General features: G+C 41.5%; 1 protein-coding gene across 2 annotated transcripts in view; it reads right to left on the minus strand.

Annotated features, from left to right (window-relative positions):
• The window catches only part of inpp5a (inositol polyphosphate-5-phosphatase A), a 125,062-nt gene that overhangs the window by 59,349 nt on the left and 43,480 nt on the right, over positions 1–22,233 (minus strand). For both annotated transcript variants that reach the window (XM_008322199.3, XM_008322200.3), the window contains exons 5-8: positions 16,612–16,675; positions 15,074–15,177; positions 7,656–7,708; positions 6,560–6,679 (exon numbers count right to left, since the gene is read on the minus strand). In XM_008322199.3, the coding sequence (XP_008320421.1) occupies positions 6,560–6,679; positions 7,656–7,708; positions 15,074–15,177; positions 16,612–16,675 (341 nt within the window). The remainder of the gene's footprint in view (positions 1–6,559; positions 6,680–7,655; positions 7,709–15,073; positions 15,178–16,611; positions 16,676–22,233) is intronic.

Consider the following 22,233-nt stretch of genomic DNA (forward strand, 5'->3'; position numbering starts at 1 on the left):
TTGGGAACCAAGTTGCAGCACAAGTCAGTATTATAACCTAAAATGTATTTACTGATGTAATTTTTATGATAAAATTATCATATATATATATATAAATTAAGGTAAATGTATGAAACTTAATTTTATCATAAAGATTTCATCAGTAAATCAGTATTTTATCAGTATTTTATGGAAACAATTGAATTAGTTCTGGATCACAGACTATGGACAGTCCCAGGTCAGGGATGGTTATGCCAGAGTAAGAACATTTTAGGGAGAACCTCCCTACATTTAGTTTAAAATATAGGAAAGAAAAAGTAAAGAAAAGAAAAAGGTGGAAAATGGTTGAGGAATTAAACCCACCTACAACTTTTTGCACAACACCCTACGTTGGCATCATTTTTAAACCACTCCTTAGAGATATTTAATTCACTTATTAGTAATATTAAAAATAAATCATCCATTCAGAGTAATCCAAGTAGTTGGTAATAAAAATATTAACTTAAATTTTTAACCATTTGGTTATGAATTTTAATGTCCCTTATGTTCTTTGCCTTATCTTTTACTACTTTTACTAATACTATATATCCTTATGTGAATAAAAAAAACATAAAAAAAGAGTCAATATTTGATAATATTAGAAAAAAATATCTTACTCTGTTAATCTGACTGAAGTATAGTACTGTTGAAGCACCGTTGTAGTACATGTAGCAACTTTTTTTTTTTTTTTAGAAAAAAGGATGTGTTTAAATGCTATTGACGAAACACTATGTGAATGTGTTTGTGAGAGAGAGAGAGAGAGAGTGTGTGTGTGTGTGTGTGGTCACAGCAGCTCATTAATACTCTCAAACAAGAAGTGATGTCATTAATGACTTCACATTCTGCTGCTAAGAGACTCAGTTCTATTTAAACAGGGTTAGTGGTGAGTTTATCCTGTCGCCCTGAATGGAGCAGGCAGTAAAACGGCAGCAAATACACGTCAACACAGTGGTTCTTGGCGTGGGAACTTGTGTATTCCTTGTCCTTAATAGAGACATTACCACTGCTTCTGTCGTCAGTGTGGAATGACAACCAAAGTGCAGAGACACAGTTCTTGCGTCTCAGAAATAACGTCCGGTTAAATGGAGGAAAGCGTAGGTAGACAAGTGTATGGGTGTTCCTCTACACCCCGTGGCTGTATCCCACTAACAGCCATGTCTAATACCCGCATCCTGGCTGTTTTGTCCAACGCTGAGCCACAGGTCAAAAGGTAACAATGTGTTTACACAATCATTTCCTAAAGCACCCATGGTGACCCTCTGGTGTGAAAGTTGACTTTTTCCTCGGGGCCTTTTGTGGCGGTAACGAAGAATTGCAACATTACTTTCAGCTCCTGGGAGTGAAAGAGCCTTGTGGGTGGGGGGTCCAACGCTTGGAGCCCCCCCTCGGCTGACCCTCGCCCTCGGCGGGGGCCCACATTAGCTTCGTCATCATAGTTCATTCAAGCAAACTGTTACAGTGTCAGTGACATTCTCACACAAAGACGCACTCCTTCACACAGTCTATAAACATGCTTTCTCCGAGCCAATTCATCGCGCAGTGACACCCCTGAAAGAGGCTCTTCACAGGGGCCGTTCTCACTGAGGTTTGGGTTGGGGCCGTCGTCAGGCCTTCCTATAGGCCACACAAAGACAGGGGTCAGACACTAATTTATAACATGGTCCACAGCTCTGCTCCCAGGCTCCTTAAACTACCTGCACAATGCAGCCCAGGCACATTCTCTCTGCGATCCTGCTGCCCCCCCCACACACACAGACAGACCCTCACAGGAGTGAACAAACATGCAAAAAGGGCCACATAGATACCGAGAGCATCTAAGTATCACAAATAACCAGGTTTGGCTCGATGATTCCAGCCTTCTTTTAATTCCTTTTGTCCTTCAGTCCTTCTCTGACTCCTGGGCAGATTATACACCATGACTGACAGCTAAACTGAGCCCTAATAGACAGTCTATATGGGATTATGAGGGTGCAACTGGGGGCCATGTCATGATTATATTGACAAGATGACTTACCATAAGTTGGCCAGTCAGATTCGACTTTGCAAACAATGGCGCGGCTCAATGTGGCCATCCATTGTAAGTAAATGTTGAGAATATGGGAGAATGTTAACATTGTGAAGAATGTGCTGGGAGACGTCTCTCTGAAAAGGACCGGGGCTGCCCCTGACAAGACCTTTGACACTGTAGGCTTCTCCTCACTCTCCGTTAGCACCCAAGCTTCTCAGCAACGCCCATCGCACCAGGAGCAGCCCAGAGAAAGATGCTGGACCGAGGTGGTGGGGAGGGGGGAGGCGGGCGAAGATGTAACAGCGGTCACTCAGAGGTGAACAAATAAATCGGCATCACAATCGCCTCAGCACTGTCCACACAGTCAGACGAGGAAGACATCTCTGCTGAAAAGTGAACCGCTGCGTGGACGGCTTTCTACACCTTCACTTGGGTTTGGTGATGCAGTGATCATGACATTGTGAAGTAAGCTATCACATTTCCACATTCTGAAGAAGCAGAGACATTATGAAAGAGGACAACATAAATACAAAACAATACATGATGTAATACTGACACACTAATGCTGCAGTGGGCAAATATTTGCCCAGGAAGTGAAACACTAAATAATAACTGACAGTTGTTTTTTTTTTAGTTCTTATAATATCCAGCTCCTGAAAAATGAACTGAGTCATGGCACGTTCTGCGCATTTTAAAAATAAATGTCAATGTGTTTGCCCAGATTAGTACTTTAAAGTGAAAATGCAGCAGAAGGATGTCCAAGATATAATATACTGTAATGGAGTGAACACTCTCAGAAATGAAAAATACCACCTGAACGTAGATGTTTATTTCCAAATCGGAAAGCCGAGATCTTTTAAAACGTCAGACTACTGCTCAAAATATTATTAAAAGTGTGACGCAACATGAACCGGATCCTCATGTGAAACGTGAAATGTTATGTGTTTAAACTGAATAAAGTATGTGTTTGTTCAGGCAGTCTCCCCCTCCGTCGAATAAAGTATGTGTTTGTTCAGGCAGTTCAGGCCGTCCCCCAACATACAGTACATAACTCTGCTGCTCTTACTGACAAAGAGCTAGTTTCCATACCAACTGTACAGTAACAATATTTCTACTGCTGGTGGAGGTATCTACTAATGGAGCCACAGGAGTCATTATGACAACAAACAACAACATCCCCCAAAAATATAGATATGATTATATGAAAAATAACTGCCATCAATATATATTTTTAAATCATACAGTACACAGTTTTGTGATAATACAATTCACAAAACGACTAATAAATTATTAATACTTTAGGCAGGGACTCCATGTGATTATCAGGTCCTCCCTCAACAGCTCTATTGGCTGGAGACTAGTTGTCCTTTCTCTCCCTTTTCAGCCTGTTGTTCTGGGAAAAGCCTAAAGGGAAACATTTAGATTGGAGAGGTCTTTGAGACACAGTGACAGTTGACTGATGACCCTCTATAAAATGACAAAACATCGCTGTGTGGCGGCCAGTGCAGTCCACTGCCTCCCCATGGGAAACTAATTGCTTTGAATTGTTAACAGCAACATTATTTTTCTGCCAATCATTGCTTTTCAATGCCCCTAAAATGAGCATGAAACAGGTCTTTTCAGCGAACAAAACTGTTAAATGTCCCCAATGTTGATCAAATTAACTTCAGCACTGTGACAATGGACTATATTTGTGTGAAAATAATGGCGCGTCACAAAGGACGCCTTTATGCCTGGATTTCACAGTTGTAATGTAAAACTGTTCTCCCCTGAACAGGAGCAGTCACTCTGAATGGGGTTTTATAAAAAGGAAACAAACGCCGTAACACAAAGGGATTTTTTTTTTCGTCAAGAGTTGGATTTATCCAACGCTTCAATTTTACGGTCTCATTTAACGGTCTTGTTTTTCCGCGCTCTGGAGAGGCTATAATTTCCAGCATCACTTTAATAAATGAGCTTTTCAGTCAGAAATAAGCATGTAAGCACAATCACTAAATGCTTCAGAATTTAGTACAAATCGTCAAAATGCAATATTTTCACGTGATGGTTTTGAAAAATGTCCGTTTTTTTTTATTATTACACTGAGAGCAAGAAAACCTGTTAAAGCTCGTTATAATTATAATACTGTACAGTGCCGTCTGTACAACCAGGCTCAGCTCCGTCCAGCCGGGACCAGAAGAGGAAAAAAAAAAGTCAAAGCAGTTCTCAGCGATATATGTCAAAGGACAGGAAAACAAGCAGGGAACGCATTTCAAGCAGGGCTGTGTTCAGCCCTCGTGGAAGTGGGGCCACTCATCAATGCAGTACTGCAGCAGTGCTTTTTTGATGTAACTCAATGGTGAGGTCTGGCTGGCTAAATGCTGTTCCTTCTCAGCATTGTTCCCCAGAGGCCTTCAAGCACTTTGGAGATAAACACCGTTTAGCAGTTAAAAGGGCCACAGAGGAAAAGGCTTATCAGATGTGTTCTCAATGGGCTGCGGGCTGCATTATTAGGCCTGGGCCCGAGATAAGACGCAGAACAAGTTTGATGCCGGCAGCGCGGTGGCTCTGTACCCAGCAGTGTTGTGTGATCAGCTCCGGTGCCGGCTGCCTCAAGGATCTCAGCCTGTGGCGTGTTCAACGGCAATACCCTCCCTGATCTCCTATTCTGCAGTGAGAGATTACAGCTCAGAGAAGAGGAGAGGAGATGGAGAGAGGGGGAGTTTGGCTTAAGATATTCCCCCTGTCTCCTTTTCCTGCCCTGTTTTCTGGGGGTAGGAGTCAGAGTTAGGACAATGGCCAAAAAGATGGTTCCCAACCAGCCGCTGAATAGGAACACTGTTGGTGGTAGCGATTCATTCAAAGCCCCGTCCTGGCATATTGTCCTCCCAGATCGGCAGAGAGAGAATGGAGTTTGCTGGTGGCTGCCAAAAGGTTAGCAGCCCCTGTGAAAGAACCGACCCATTATTCACTGCCCTTTACAGAGCCCAAGCACCCTTTGTGCTCCTCCTCTCTTCCCGCTGCACCACCAGCTTTTTCTCACTTCGGTGCTCCGGATCTACACCCGACAGTTCCCCCAAAGTGACTGACTAAGGCGCAGTGCCTCCCCCCTCCTTCCCAACACACCCAGGATACTGGGATAGCTGGAGCATATAACAACCTCTCCACCACAGTGTCACACACCACTCACCCTCTCTCTCCCCCACCCGTGTCAAAATAGAACCTTTAAATGATATGGCCCAGAAGTAACAGCAAGGTTACCGTCTCAACACAAGGGGATTTAGAGAGGGAGCATGAAAACTGCCACTGAGCCAACACTATTCCCATTCAAATCTCCTTAGCCACCAAATGAAAAACTCCACAGACTTTGCCTAGGTGGGAACATTTGGACATAAATCAATGGCAAACACGTGATGAAATCAGCGGGAAAAAGCAACGACGAGACTTCAGGGCATGGAACAACAAAGGTGTTTTTACCATCAAAACGTCAGTAAATCCAGGTAACTTACAGCCTAATAAAAATGGCTAAAGCTGCCATATTCTCAGAACACTCCCACTTCCCTGTCCATTAAAGGCGCACCATTCTTTCATCAAATCAAGAGTGAAGTCACAGGTAAAATATTACCTCATAGACAATACTTTAGCAAGTGCCTCATAATTCATGCACATCAGAGAGCCTGCAGATAATGTATGCCTCCCATATCCATGCAGTTATTCACAGTGCACAGCCGTCCGTGCATTCTGATGCTGCTTGAATGGCAGGTCACCTGCTCCGAGGCTGGAACCGGGCTCTTACTCAGTGTTAGCATGGCCAGGTAAAGAGCAGGGGTTGCACCATGCACTCTATCATTCTGCTCTGCTGCAAATGGATATCACATAAATCACATTACCGTGGAGCTTTGAACAGAGCCCCTGGTCTTTCTAAGCTGTTTAGTCAAAGCAGTGTAGAGAAATCCCACCCATTACTTTTACATTACTAAAACTTCCCTGAACCAAATCAATCAAACTCTATGATGTAGGACGGAGGTCTGAGGCTCTTTGGACCAGAACGTGGCCAATAGAAAAGTGACTCACAGACTCATCTGGGATTAAAGTGAAGTCAAAATGAATGTGTTAAATTATGAGACATCAACCAATTCCATGAAGCTAAATCTGAGTTATTTAAGTTTTAGTTTTGCATATTTTTATTATTTTATTTTTCTATTTTATTAATTCCTTCATTTGGAATGATAAATAATACATAAACAAACAATTTTATTTATTTATGTATTAATTTTACCTTTATTTATCTGGAATAATCGTGCTAACTTAAGATCAGGTTTAAGCCTGATTTAAACATGTTGGTCCTGAAGTTGGAAGATTGAGAATATGTATGTATTTTTTTTGTAAATATGCTGCATATATATCTTAGAAATAATTGCATTCACACTAATTATTCCAGATCAAACCCTTAAAAAAGTCTTAAAATTCCCATCTAGGTCTCCCTGGACATTGTTCTGTGTACTGTACCATATTTAAATGTAAACAACATTAGCAGTGAGGTTTTCTGTGTACCTGTCTAAAACGTAGCCCAAAGCCTTCTGCCTGGTTCCAGAGTAGACTGACGGACTTTTCTCCCAGGCCACCAGGTTGGAAGCATCGTGGAAAAGGTGAATGTTGACCAGATCGAATACACTGGGGTTGAATAAGAAAACACATTTGAAATACAATATTGTGTAAAAAGTTTGAAGCATAAAACAATTCTATCATATTCACCTGTGCTGATACAGTAAATAATAAGATCTCTCAAATCAACAGGGTTTAATACATGTACAAAGAGTCTACTTTATATGCCCATATCTGCCAGTGAGCAGGACAGCACAGTGTAGCACTGCAAACATCAATTTGATTTTTTTTTTATAGTTTGGCCTGTCAGATAAAAACAAGATATCTCAGTGTCCAGTGATGAACGCTGCAGCTGAGCCCATCAATCTGGCCTATTTTGTTAGCATCTTGTTCAGCAGAGGGGAGGAGAGGGTCTTATCTCAAAAGGTTTTACTCAGCAGTGACATCCTGAACAAATGAATACATGCATGTTCTCGGCTAACTCTGTCTGTTCCATCTCTGATCTGATCTCTCTATTCTTCACCAGCCCCCGTACCAACGCCGCCGCCGCCACCACACGCCAGCCCAGGCTCTTGTCAAACGTCATGCCCCTATTAAATGCTTACCGTTTCAGCTCTTTAGTTTTCATGTCATCCCTCTATTAGATTACTATCTCTCACTCTCCACAGCCACGCCTCCCTGTCCCTTGTCCCCTGTCCCCCTGCGCCGCACACTGGAGGCCCGGCGTTTGTATTCAGGTCCATTGCCATGTAATGTTTTTGTGTCATCTGTCATATGAATCTGCTTGACTAACACAATTATGTGTAATCAAATCCCCGCTCACTTCTGTGGCCACACTGTCCAGAGAGAATCCAGCAGTGTCTTTGACTCTGCCTGTCTGAACTGGCCTTAACCACTACACTGCACACTGTGCTGTGAGTGAAGCCAGATGTGACTCAAACGGTTGGATCTTCATCTCTAATCACAATCATACACTGCAATGATTCAAGGTTGAACTGAGATGAGGAGGGAAGTGTCACCGAAGAGACTTATTAATAAAACTCACCAGTCAGCTATGGCCCATCGAGTTCTGATGAATCCCTTTCTGGACCACTTACACTGTAGAACACAGAGACAGACTCAGATCAGCATGACAATAAAAACTTAGACATTGGTAAGTACTGGCTTGTCATCAAATATGATCAACAACAATGAATAATTTACAGAAGTATGAGTGTTAACAGCAAAATGACACACATTTGTCAAATTGTATGGTCACATCCCACTGTTGCATTTTTTGAAGGAGTCTTCTCCCATCGCTACTGTGTAAAAGGCTCCTCATCTTTCCATGCACAGGACACCATCACTGACTAGTATTGTTCGCTGATTTCTAAATGAAATGTAAATAACAAGCTTTGCTATAAAACTTGTACCAAAACCCTGACAAGGTCAATTTCTCTGGATATGTCTCCTTTAAATGGAATCAGATGTGTCTATAAAATTGGATTATACTGTATGCAGACATGGTGACAGATATGCCACGACATGCCAAACTCAGCAGCAAGACAGGATCTGTGGCTGATGCTCCCCCATGGACGCCCCCTCAAACTGACAGTTTCAGAGTGAACTAAATTCTTATTTATTTGTACAAATACCTAACAATGCTAACAGAAAACATACATACCTAAACTACATAGAATCAAAAAGAGATTAATATCTAAGATCCAAGTCAGTTAGTAATAGATATTTCTATTCTTTTAATATTAAAATTGGTCAATGTTGCATTTTAAAGTTTAAATCTCCCATGTAGAATGTTAATATAATATACTATAATATATTACAATATAAATGAAATGATACATTTTAAGGTCCAAAAACACTGAAGATAAAGAGTATTTAACTACATGTGAACATGCAGTTTTCAGCTGCTTGATCAGATCCCACCAGCCTCCAGTTAACTCTCCGATCACAAGCCCAACTCTCAAACAGCACATGATTCACCATGAAGCTGGTTATTAAATGACAGACAAATTGATGTTGTGAGCCTTCTCATTCAGAATAGATAAATGTGTCTTTTACTCTCAGCCTCTCTCTCCCTCTCTCCCTCTCTCTGTGATAGTCCTGATGGGGAGTTAACTACACTGATGGATAAACTAATTATAGGCCAGGTCACATAATTACAAATTGACTAATTTTATTTAAAAAAAACGTGTATGCAAATTAAAAGGCTAAGAGGTATTTGATTGCACCTCACATCTTTCAATCTGCATTAGTACAAGATTAACTGTATCAAATTGAATTACATTAGCATACTTGAATTAATCCATACTGCCTCGGCAGGATGTATGGGCCCAATTAAAACTCGCTGTCCCAATATTGTGACTTTAAAAGGAGCAAATGGAATTAGATCTTGAATTAGACATTACACTTGGAATATTTTTTTTTCAACTAACTGAATTTATTAGGGAAGATAAACACGCACAGCGAGAGAAGCTCCACTGAGTGCATCCATGTGATCATGTATGCGTTTTCTCCATGGGAAACCTATTACGTTCGTTGAAGTTAAGCCGAGTAAGGAAAGTCTCTGCACGCCGAGGATGAGGAGGGAGATGAAGAATCAGTGTTCAGGGGAGGGCGAACCAGCCCGATGCACATACAAGCCCTGACTGCAGCCAGAGACGTTTAATCTCGATTTAATTTAAAGAGCCATTAACTACAATCACAGCATTAAAATCCATCACTTCTTTGACATCCAGGCTCAGATTGCCCCATTTCCTCAGTATGACTGATCGACCTCCCAACCCCCCATTCACACACACACACGGAGAAACTCACAAATCACACAAAATCAAAGTTTACAAATACACACGTTTTTTTCCCCCTGGTTATTATTTTAACCCGAATCCCCAGTGCTTTTATTTTGAAATCCTTCTCTGCTGAATCACGAGATAATGGCACACAATCAATCAGAATGGTAAAGAAGAAATGTGTCCCTCTCCCCTGGTTGACATGATGACATCATGATTTGGTTGCCGCAGCTGATATCGGCAGACAGATTTGATGACACAGATGCTGTCCAGCTCCATTTAATCTCCTGCCTGCAACATCATCATCAGCCCCCGCCCCCCCACCCCTAAACCCCCCCGCCTTCTGCCCCTTACATACACTGAATAAATAAATAAATAAATCTGTTAAACGGTATGAGAGTTCAGTTGATCCAACATTTATTATGCTCCTCCTTCTGCGCTGCCACCGTGCAATAACAAAAAGATGTAGCTGTATGAAATGGACAGTGGCCTGCACTGATATCATATATCAGCTGTGGCGGTTATAAAGAGTCACTGGACAGGGATGAGGGTTGGAGTCAAAGGGCGGTGGTAAAAGGGCACAAGGCTCCGGATGACATTGGCTGACCTTCCACAGGTCAGTGATGGCGTCTCCGCCCCTGACAGTGATGAACGGCAGTTACACACTGGGTCACATCCAAGGGTGTGGGGAAATACATCTACGTGCTGACCGCCACCTCACACACACACACACACACACACACACTCGTAGAAAGACACAGAGCAGGAGGAGTACGAAAATAAGAGGAGACACCAAACGGATCAGATTGTCCAAAAACTACTCCATAAAAGTTCTCACATGTGACCAATGGGAAATCAGACAGACAGTCCCACTGCCCAGACTTCCTCTAAAACACCCTGCTGTCACAGTTTTCCCGGTCCATCCCATTTGATTCTTTGACCTCTTATATTTCAGCTTGAAGTTCGACCTCCATAAATAATGTTATGACTGGGTGACAGTTAGGGTGGTAGGGGAGAGATGGGGGGGGTGATAGAAGAGTGCAGAATGGGGAGGGGGGATGAAGAGGGGCAACACAAAAGCCCCGTGACAGATATGCACTGTGAGTAATAAGTAATACACACAAACGCTGATTGATTTGAGTCCTGCTAGACAGTCTCATTTATCTTTATTCCATCATATAGGGTGGGCTATCAAATCAGACAGGGTCTCACATGGGGGTTTATATAACTGGACTGAACATAACGGCACATATGTGTGCTCTGAAGGACCACACCTACAGCTGACACTAAAATATACCATAAATAAAAAGTCATAAACCATCATTAAGCTTTTTTTTTTATTCCTGTTTTTGTTTCAGAGTGAAATTGATGAAGAAAGCCCTTATTAGTCTTTTATTACATTAGCCCCAATTCATTAGCTGCGTGCAGACTCATGGATCACACTTGTCACAGAGAACAGCATCTGTGTGCTAGAACATCTCGCCCGACAGGCCAAACACCAGAAGAATGCAGACTGAGGTTAAAATTCAAAGAAGTAGTGAGGAGTGGGGGAGGGATAGGACCAGCACAGGTCGGTCACTTAGTGTTCATCTTGCTATGAATAACTGCGACTGTCATTCAGAACTTTTCTTACAGCTAGCTGATACCTGCTAGTAAAAAAACTGGATTGAATGGCTGTATCTCGCACTTTCGGGGGGAATGCTCACCTTATTGGAAAATTTGAGCCACAAGTTGGCCACAGTATCGCTACACAGCAGAGGAAAAATTGCCATTTTACATGTTGTCCAGTTCAGCCTCAAATCTGTTTAGTCTGAGCCAGCTGATGTCCAGCAGTGCTCTGACAGTTCCACAATTAGAGAACATCCAAATGCAATTTGGGTAGAGCACACCCTGCAGGGGAGAATGTGTCAAGTCAAATAGGGAAGTGAAAAAACATTAGCTCTGTCATGGACAGACTGACACAGACGTACAGTAAAAACAAGACTTGTTGTTGTGTACGTCACAAGGAGGTGAGTTTTCCTCAAGGTATTTCTCCACTTGAGTGAAAATGAGTGAAGAAAGCCTTCGTTTGGCTTTCATTTCAACATTAGCCCCACATTTATGAGCCGCTCCCACTCTCATGGATCACGCCTGTCACTGAGAACGGCATCTGTGTCACGGGGGGTGTCTTGTCTGGTGATAAATGCAGAGAGCATTTTACAAGCAAAGCCGGTTTAAATGACTTCATCTCTCCTCCGGCCTACGCATCTCATCTGTGAATCACGCACCGGCATTTAAATCAAGACAGAAAAATAGAAAAGAAGTTAACTTTCATCAGGGGCAGAACTGTGAAACTAATCACAGCCCCAGCAGCACGGCTTACTACAGAGGGCACTAAAAGGCATCTGAAAAGTCAGTGCTTTTATGGACAAGCTCATGGTGCCAAACAACAAATAGAAACTCATATGGATGTTGATCTACAGCCTGTCGCCTATTTTCTCCCTTCCTATTTTTTTCCTAGGGCTTGTGTAAAACAATCAATAGCAAGGGCACATTAAGGTCTGGGCCGTATACTTTATTTATATAAGGCAATGACAAATCCTTATGATGCAATGGTTTTTGGAGGCATGTATTGCTGCGCCAAACAAATAAATATATTAATGTCCACTGGGGAGATGGAGAGATTGACGGGACAACAGGAAACGACAAGCCGCCAAATCCATCACGGCGACCTTTCAGGAGGAATGCGCCAACTATTTTGTTCACTTCCTTCTTATTCAGCATTTCAATTAATGTCCCCGCTATTCTCCCCTTCACTTGCGGCCATAACTCATGGATTGGATGGGATTACGAAAACAACTGACGTTTTGCATACGGAGAGGGTGTCGCCTAAATCAGGAACCAACAAGGTGCAGAGAGAGACAATCCAAGTCACTTAATCGAGTGTTTCATCTGATGTCATCGACGTTTGCGGCTTTTAGAAGCAGGGGGCGATCACAGCAGTGAGCTCTGGAACGTTTTAGAACAACAGAGATTTTGAAGGTAGGAATCCAGGGATCTCCAGATAAAAAATAATAAAAAATATATAAAATCTTACATTAGTCAATGCTAATCGTCACGTGTTATTGAAAAGGTATTTTTCACACCTTTTTTTCTGATTAGGTGGCAGTAAGGAACTCCCTGATATAAGAAAAGAAAAGTAGAGCAAAAATAAGGAAGGTGCAGGATCAACTAAAAAAATGTATATGGCAAAAAACATAGAAAAATATACGGAACTTATGAGAATAAATCTAAGAGAGACAAAGACACAGGTGTTAGTAAAAGTACGTAAGGTGAAAAAAATCAGGAAGTAGCAACAAAAAAAAAGAAAAAACACAGACAAGGTGGCAGATGTTAGATAAAATATAGAATAGAATGGAGAAGTAGAAAAATAACTCCAACACAGAATCTGTTTCACTGAATTAAATAAACTGAGGACAACACAGAACAGAATATTACATTACAGAACATTAATTAGTTGTTACTTCGTTAATACTAACGGTGGCGAGACCTTCTGCAGGAGATTCAAAACTATTTACCAGTGGTTTGCAAAGTGTGGGGCAGGGCCCCAGGAGAAGCACGTTATGATTCTTAACGTTATTCAGTGGGAAAATTTAATTTGTAGGAAATACAGTGTTTACAGTTAAGCTTAGGGCCGAATCTAAGCAGAAGATTTCTGTGTCAACATAAGGGGCGCGTGAACAGCGGTCACAAATATGACTGATACGGCACAGCAGAAAGTGTTTGGGAACCACTGCTGTATTTGTCATAAAAAACCTTCCATTTCTACTCACATACATCTTATAACAAATGTAAACATTTGCGGTAAAAAGAAAATGAATGAATCCAATATATTAAAATGCCCCTCGATTATTGCCCCAAGTATCAAGTAGTTAAATTTAACACCTGTGATGTAAGACTTCATAAACGTGTTATCACCACTGTTCAAGTGCACTTAAACACACTGAATGACATTTTGTTTGTTTCCGACACAGACACACAAACACAGCCCCTCCCACCATGATGTCATCAGCACCTCGCCCGCTGTCACTTTATTAATGGGCGACAGTAAAGGTAAGACACGAGTGGGCAAACACACACATCCGTCTCCTAGCAGCCGTCTGAGCTGACGCTCCCTCACCTTCCTGGGAGAAAAGAAGCGGACCAGCTCCAAAGATATGTTTCTAATCACGCCACAAATGATTTTTACGATCATGAAGACGGTGCACCTTGGTTTTGTCTAACTTCGGCGTTACCGCCGTTTACATATGAAGACCCAAACAAAGTGCGGTGTCCCGTCTGCTCCGAGATTCCTGTGTAATAGGATTCCTCAAAGCTGCAGATGGATGGCAAATCTAGGCGGTTTCATCTACTAAAAGAGGGCATAAATCACCCGCAGAGGAAGCGGGGACGAGGCAGGGGTTATCACCAGTCTGCCTCCCTCATGAGAGCTTTGCATTAAAGCATTAGTGAAATTAATTCATCTTTCATAAGAGGTTTGAGCAGTATCTGTGATCTATGATAACAACCAATTTCTCACTACGGAGGGGAGGAGGAGGGAGGAAGCAGGAAAAAAATACTCGGCGACCCTGATAGACTACACAAATCTGCTCTTTTTAAATGGGCTAACATTATCTGGAGTGCTGCTCTCTGGAGCATCATCTCAGATTCATATCCCGGCCGGGAAGGAGACATAAATAAGCGGGCAAAACTTTTCTCATCTGCCCTCACAACGCACGCACACACACACACACACCTTCTTTCTCCCTCCATCACTCGCCTCATCCCTCTCTCTGCTGGCCATGCCAGGTTTGTTTTGTGCTTTTCTTTGCTTGTCCTGTTAAACGCAGAACAATGCTTTGCTGTAGGCATTTTAAATAGCTTTGTGCCTCAATCAGTGTAATTGGTTTTACATCATCTGTGGAATGGATGAATGGGAAAGCAGAGACGTGGGGCTGTTCGGGTGTGAGTGTAAACGCATATGTTTCTGTGTATGTCTAGGGGTGGCTCGAGGGGGGGGCGGTGGGCACGCACAGGGGGGGTGTCCCGCAGTGTGTGAAAGAGACGGAAATTGGGGGGAAGTGTGTGAAGGGGCCGTATCCATCTGTTTTGCATATATTTGCGAAGGCGGCCGTCGGAGCATGGTTGACAGATGAGTGGGGAGTGCAGGGATGACACACGGGCGGTCGTGCTCTTTATTACTATATCAGCACTGCTATGCTTAGCGCTCAGCTTCGAACCCCCCTCCCCCCCCATGCAGCCTACCCCCAAGAAAGGCACAGTACACGGAAAACTGGAAAAGTGAGAACAGCAGAGCGAGCACTGAACTGCTCCATGGGACACGGCAGGAACAACAAGGAAATTCTTCATATCGTTTCAAGACTTGAATATTTTCGAATGATTTGTTTTTAAGTCAGCCATGTGCATGGTTGATTTCCTTCAAGCCGGAGGAAATGGAGCATAAATAGGAGGACAAGGACAAAGAGAAAATAAAAGAGTTAAAATCAAATAGTGCTTTTTATGGCATGTCTCTCAAAAATTTAATTTAGAAAACAAAAAAACAAAGTGTTTATTCCCTTCTGTGTGGCCTCTGTCAGCGGGGGTGTTGGACCGACCTCAGCAGTACATGACTGACAAATATACTCACTACTGGACCCACCTCAGGAAAGTAGTCCTGTGGAAACTTCTCTTTCTCCAGCGTAGACGTGCTCTCTAGTGTCTCTGAACAGGTTTCTTTTCCCAACACCTTTTTGAATTTCTTGGCTATGAAAAAGACAAACAGACAATTCAGTGAAAAATCTCTTCTTTTTGTTATGGAAATTGCATATGAATGTCTGAACACTGTCAATGGTCATTAAGAAAAACTCCCAGTACTCCTTAAAACTCACAGAAAGCAAACGTCTCTATGACATACCCGAACAACTACACCACCTGCTGGTCGTCTAGGGTATTTTCTATTTTCAAGTGCTTTGTACAGTAAAGCAAATATATAGTCGACATAAATTATTTTTGTCGAATCTATCGAGTACTTTTTACAATAATATGAAAAAAAATATATTAGAATTAAAATAAAAATCAGGGCAGTATTAATTTGGTTTTTTTGACCTGTGATTTGTGATCATGGCACATTGTTCTTTAAGTCTATAGGCACAGCGTTGCATAATTAATTTATTAAATTCACATTGCCAGGCAAGCATAATATATTATAAATATTATAAATTCCTCAATTACTTTACCCAGATGAAATGACCAAGCCATGAAGTTATTATTGTTGTTATAAAAGTAGTAATGGATATCAACAACCAACTATAACAGTGGTTCCCAAAGTAGGGGGAAGGTCCCTTGGGGTGGCATGGAGTTACTTCAATTGCAGTTTTTCAGTTATGCTAGAGGCAAAAATAATTCACTGATGTTTGTTAAAAATATGACAGTAATGAGGCACTGTTACTGTGTTGATACGATTTGTTCCTTATTATCATTTTAAAATCGTACTTTTGCACTACAGGATGACTGTAATGTCACGCTGTTTTGCTGTTAATCATTTATTCAGACATTTGAAAATAGTAACAAGAAAGCAGAAAAAATCAGCTAAATAACTCATGATCAGCTTGACAAATCGCTCTTAAATCCTAATGAGTCCATAAAAATAAAAAAAGTTGTTTTAGTTCTGCTGTTCACACTGTGACAGATGGGGAAAAAACCCTCTAAACTCTGTTTAGTTTATGTAATCTAGTGTCCTCTCCTCTCTTGACCCCTCCTCTGCCTTCGCCCTGTCCTTCACTGGGGTAACTGGTGCTAATGTGGACCTGGCTCTAATAGGAAGTGAAGGTCCCTCCACATCTATATCCCTTCTTTAATTAGCACGGCCGCTGAACCCCGGGGCCCTCTGACACCACAGGCTGATGAGACCGCTGTAACTGTCCAATAACCTGCCACACACCATTACTGCAGGCCCGAAATTGTATGAATTAAATCCTAATATTAATAAGCATTACCATCCTGCCCCACTCCTTCTACATTATCCTCAAAGCCAATCTTGGCTGGCTGGTTTTGATGGAAGCTGGAATAGCCTTCAAATGGTTGTGTGTTTCACGCAGGAGTTGGATGAAGGGGCACCTTGAGAAGATTCCATTCCAAGACAGTGGAGATGACGTATATAAAGATGTGTGTCAAATAGAAAAAAAGAGGGAGACTCACCTTTGAAATCAAACTGCTGGATGTTTTTCAAAGACTCGTGGATAAAGTAGAAACTTCCAAGAGCCTGAAATTAAAAAAAATGAAAATGTGAGAAGTGGCCACTTCTGGTCCATGCCCCAACAGTTTAATAGACTGGTAATAATAAGTGTTTGTATTCAATCTGGATATTTAAAAAGCTTCTCCGTAACTACTTTATCTCAGACACATTTCCAAAATATAAATAAACATATTTTTATATATTCCTTGTAATGCCTAACTCTACTTGTTAATCAAAAATTGTGTTACAATTCACAACAGTGTTGAGTATCAAAGTGTACCTCTGATAAATATAACTGAATTATCTGACAAATTATCTGTAAATATATTGTGAATTAATAATAGTAATCTCTGGGCCTAAAGGCAGAGTATACTGCCTAATGTTTACTGTACTTTATGACTGGGCTGTATGCATTTTTATCATCCTCAAATCTGACAAATAAAAGTCAGTAATGATTTTGTTTCCGTTGCGTTTCAGGAAAACGTATCTGGTTACACTGATGATATACTGATGGATATTAATATACTGAGCTACAGTTTAACCCACTCCAAAGCTCCACTCATCAAACTCAGCGGACCATCCACCGTACAACAGGTGCAGCGTTATCCCAGTACAGTACACTGGCTACACTCCACTCTCGGGCTAAGACTCTTCTAATGTGGCAAGTCAACAATTTGTGCTTTCAAAGGACACATTCAGATGGACCTTTCAATGAGCAAAGATCAACTTCAATAGGCTTAAAATCGTAATTTTCCCTGTGAACAATCAGGAAACTTTCCCAGTCGCTGGCCAAGCCAATCAAAGTCTGTGGGAAGAAGTGAGAGTCGAGCAGACGGGGATTTGATGCGGTTCACAGTCCACTACACTGCTTTCTGTTGCCCTCTTTACATTTAGGGCAAATGGAGGCAAAGCTCAAGCTCAATCCCCAGTGTTTTTGAGAGAGCACGTCTCTGGCTTTGGATAATTAGGGATGACTTTTTGCCCCCAGAGATTGGCAGATCAATTCAAAAAGAGTAATCAAACAGACAATGAGTAAAAAAGGAAAGTTAAAAGAAGCGGACTGAGAAACAAAGGGTTAAGTCATAAACGTTTTCTCAAAGCTACGAATGGCAGCCAATCACGGTGATCGAACGAAGGAGACACCTGTGAAAAAAGGACATCCGTGGAGGAGGATTTAGTGTTTCCTTGTGTTATTGAGCCCAGCAGCAGACGCCTCTCTTTCTGAGAGAGAGACTTTGGGCTCAGCCCGGCCTCTGCATTATTTATGAGTGCCGGCGCATCTTGAGATTAAACATTTGCTGATTTGTCAAAAGCACAAACATGAGGTCCTGCCCATCTCCTTGACATACAAGTTCACCTGACGGAAAACACTGTCGCACATTTAATTGATGAGAACGGCGGCTGGTGACCCAAACCTCTGCCGCGCTTCCCTCCCTCTGTCATTCCTTCTGTCGCTCGGAAAGAGGNAGGGGGTGGTCTGCATAAGAGAGGGGCGTCGAGCTAAAGCAGGACTCAAGGTCACAGATCCTCTGCTGCGACAGAGCGGCTTCCAGGAAGGCTTCCTGTGCTCATCTGTGGTCACTTGTCTTTATGTTCTCCTTCACCTCAAATTGCCAACAGCAGATTGCAGACAGAGACTAATAGGAAAACAGAGCGAGGCAAGAAAAACGCTGCTATCTGTCAAAATAGTGCCACGGAGCTAACTGCTGCTGCTCGGGTGAATATCTCAGAGGCTAGTGACATAAAAACGACTGGCTGAAATCTGACATGGGAAAAACGTATTTCACTCTCTTAGAAATTAAATTGCAGCACTGTAATTTTTTTCTCCCTGAAGTGCCAAAATCCAGCAGAAGAAAATGGGGGAAATTATCGTCATTACTGAACCAGGCAATTATCGTATATCTAATTAAGTTAAGTAGGAATTTTACACACACAAATTATAACATAAACACTCATACATATGTCAATATTGCCACACATTACTACAGTCTTTTATACAGTCTGCGCCGATCCCATTTTATCAGGAAAAAGTCTAACACTTATGTTACAAATTCTTTTTATTAGCCACCCGACTGTTGCTAAAAGATAGCAAATCTAAAAAAGGGCACAGAAGTTGCTGGGGTTAATAAAATTCATAACAAGATATTAAGCAAGCGGTAAAATGTTACATAATCAACAGGCAAAAAAAGCTAAATATTAGCCAAATATTGAAGAAATGTGAGTAAATAATAAAGAAAAAAAGAAAATGCACAAATTAACAAATAACATTTCAATGTTAACTGAGGAATGAAGTAGAATTGAACAAAGTAAAAAATGAATTACTTGCTAATAACTAACTGTAATGTAACTCAAAGAATAAGAAAGGATAAGAAAAATGGAATTAAAAAATAAATATGGAGCTAAAAAGGCTACAAGTTAGCTTACTATGAAGCAAAAGTAACTACAAAGGACCAAAAGAATAGCTTAAAAATAAAGGCAAACGGTTGGGAGCAAAACGTAAATTTGTTTACAAAAAAACGATAAAATACAGCAAGATTATTATTATTTAAGGTTTCAGTGAAACATAAATATTTTACGAACTAAGTTTAAACCAAGTTTCCAAATGTCCCAGTACCAGAGCTGGCCCATGAGCCAGACCTTGGACACTCTTTGCCAACTGTATGATCTTTATGCCAGAAACAAAATTAATATGACATCGAACAAATCTGTGCAAACCAATTTTCAAATACATGAGAAACAACTGTGCTTAAGTGGACATCTATGTAATAGCAAAAATCTACTTAACCCTCAACACTAATAAATATTTATTTGACGTCAGGGTTTGGAACCTGGCAGTGCTCTCTCTCTCTCTCTCTCGCTCTCTCGCGCTCCTCTGCTCTGCCTTATTCATGCACTCCTCATGAAGAAGCTATTATATTAGCGGGGCACAATTAATCCATTTGTCTCCTTATATGACAGCCTCGAAATATTCATTAGGGCCGGACTGCGCTGACAGGCCATGCTTATCTTTTACCAGTGGCTTTACAATAGCCTGTGTCAAACGTATGTTTGTCACGTCTCCTCTTTATTGATTAGCTGCCAGATTCACTTGAAATAATTAAAAGTATATTTTACATATTTATAAACCCCCACTGCCACGATGGCTACTTAATTTTCCATTAGTAAAATGCAGTCTATTAAGTGCATGTGAAGGCCACGGGGGGAGGTAAGAGGAAATGAGTAATCACCATAATTGTAGACAGAAAGACAATAACCGCACCATTAAAGCATGGCTTTTATGACATGTTCTGGCAACGTTGCCTCTTATCAAGAGTCGTATCGGCTGCGCGGCTTACAGATAAGGGCACGCGGATGCAACAGGGACGCTGCACACTCTCCATGTGCATGAATGGAGTTGGCATTTCCAATTTCCCTGCAGATACGGGCTGAATAAGTCCCAATAGACTGGCTGTTGGAAAATACAGACTCTGCAGCTGAAGTACATATCCTGCATACTTTTACTCCGCCAGGCGCTCTATCGATACTGAAGGGCTGCAGAAATTAGTCCCGCTCCAGCGAGAGGAGCAGGAATCCTGTGACCTCTGAATAGATTTTCTGCGTCTAATGTGAAAAATGAGTCATAAAGCAAACATAAAAGTAATAATTTTTCTTCAAGGTCTCACCTCCAATCTGTGCTCACAGAGAGGGGCCAGTCCCAGGGGAGTGGACACATACACACCCCTGGTGTTATCACAGTGTCACTGCACACAACTTCATAAGCTAATGTTCTGCTCCTCAGGAGCTTCAGGTCTTCAAGGTCTGCAGCCGTGAGAATGTGCATCTGATGAGTGTTTTTAATAAAGATAAGAATAGATCCAAGTCAAAGACGTGCTGTGACTGATTCTGTTGGTACAGTGTGGGACTCCACAGCCGTGCACTGTGTGTTTATAGTCTTATAAAGCACTGATGTAAAATAAAATCACCCCTGTGGGCCTCTTCCAATCTGCAGACTTTAAAAGGATTACATTTGAATTGCAACATTGGTTGATGCCAAAGGAACACAGGGGAAAGGCGGTTAGAGACTTTGCCTTACAGCAAGAACATAGCAGGAAATTAAAGCTGGGTTTATGAGCAGAAAAACAAAAAAGCAACAATGCAGCGGTGTTCCAAAAAATATTACGGTTATTATTTGAATATAATATAATATAATATAATATAATATAATATAATATAATATAATATAATATAATATGGACAGTTTTCCACATCTTTGATGGCTTTACAAAATCGCATCAACACTACTTCACAAATACTAAACTTACAGATGCTTTGACCTGAATATAAATGAGCTTTTTAATTATAAACCTGCATCTGTCTAATTGAAAATCAATTATTACCATCAACATTAGATTATTAACTTACCACAGCAACTTTAATCAAATGCTCTGATTAAATGATATTTTTATTCAAGGACAGCACTGCTTCATTATTATTATTGTATTTGTGATACAATCACTCTTGTCATTTTTTTACTTGTGGGCTACAAGGTTCAGAGACACCGTGAGGTACGATTACCAATGATTTTGTCTTTTTGAACAACAGGAATTTATCAGAAATGTCAATCCAAAAAGGTCAAAGGACAACAATAAACAAGTGGTAGAGAGAGACGTTCAAACGTGGTCATGCAGTAGTGCAGTATGTTTTTGGAAAAGCAGCCAGACAACATGGAGAACACGCTGTTCTCACACAGTCCACAAACAGGAATCTACATATTCATTTCAAGATCTACCCTCCACATCCATTACCCTACCCTCCACAGCCATCCAGCACCCATTGATATGCAGGGTCCAGACTGAAGCAGCACCTTCACAGGAGCCTCTCTGCACAAACCTCCAATACTGCACAAACAGCCTGTTTGTCATCCTCGGCTATGAAAACACCCCGGCACAAAAGTGAGCGCTGTCAATAGAGACGCGGATGCTTTTCAGCCTAAAGATAAAGATGGAGAAGGCCTGGTATTTTCCACCCCTCCGGAGCCCACCACCCACCCTGGGCAGCCATATGTGTTTGCCAAGGCCTGCTCCCGGTGCCATTGATTGAGTATTCAGAGTATTGAGCCACAGTGTCTATTATTCATCGGCTGTCTGGAAGACCTGACTGGATACACAGACAAAACTCTCATTAAAACTTCCTCTGTCACTTCCTGTGACTTGAAAGCAGCATGTGTGCTGGAGCCATTCCTCACGGCCGGAGGAAGCTCTTGTTTCGTGCGTGTGAGTCAATGCTACTTTAAATATAAAGGCAAAACATTAGTGACAGGTGTGGAAAAAAGAAGGAACTGATACAAATCTACTAACTTGGTCAATATCACTGATATAATTAGGATTAAAAAATATCCTATTCTCTCTTTGATGCTCTACCACAGCTCCCAGCAGAGAGCTCCTGTGCAAACACGGCCAGGAAATTGGTTTACACAGCAAAATAGGATAAGAGTGGATTCTTCACACTGTAGAACAAAGATGGAAAATCCAAAAACTTTTCACCAAAAACAGTTCTGCGGCGCATTACCACGAGTAATACATTATAAATCTGCACTTTGGTAATGA

This window comes from Cynoglossus semilaevis, chromosome 12 (assembly GCF_000523025.1).
Source record: "Cynoglossus semilaevis isolate Cse_v1.0 chromosome 12, Cse_v1.0, whole genome shotgun sequence".
Taxonomy (NCBI): domain Eukaryota; kingdom Metazoa; phylum Chordata; class Actinopteri; order Pleuronectiformes; family Cynoglossidae; genus Cynoglossus; species Cynoglossus semilaevis.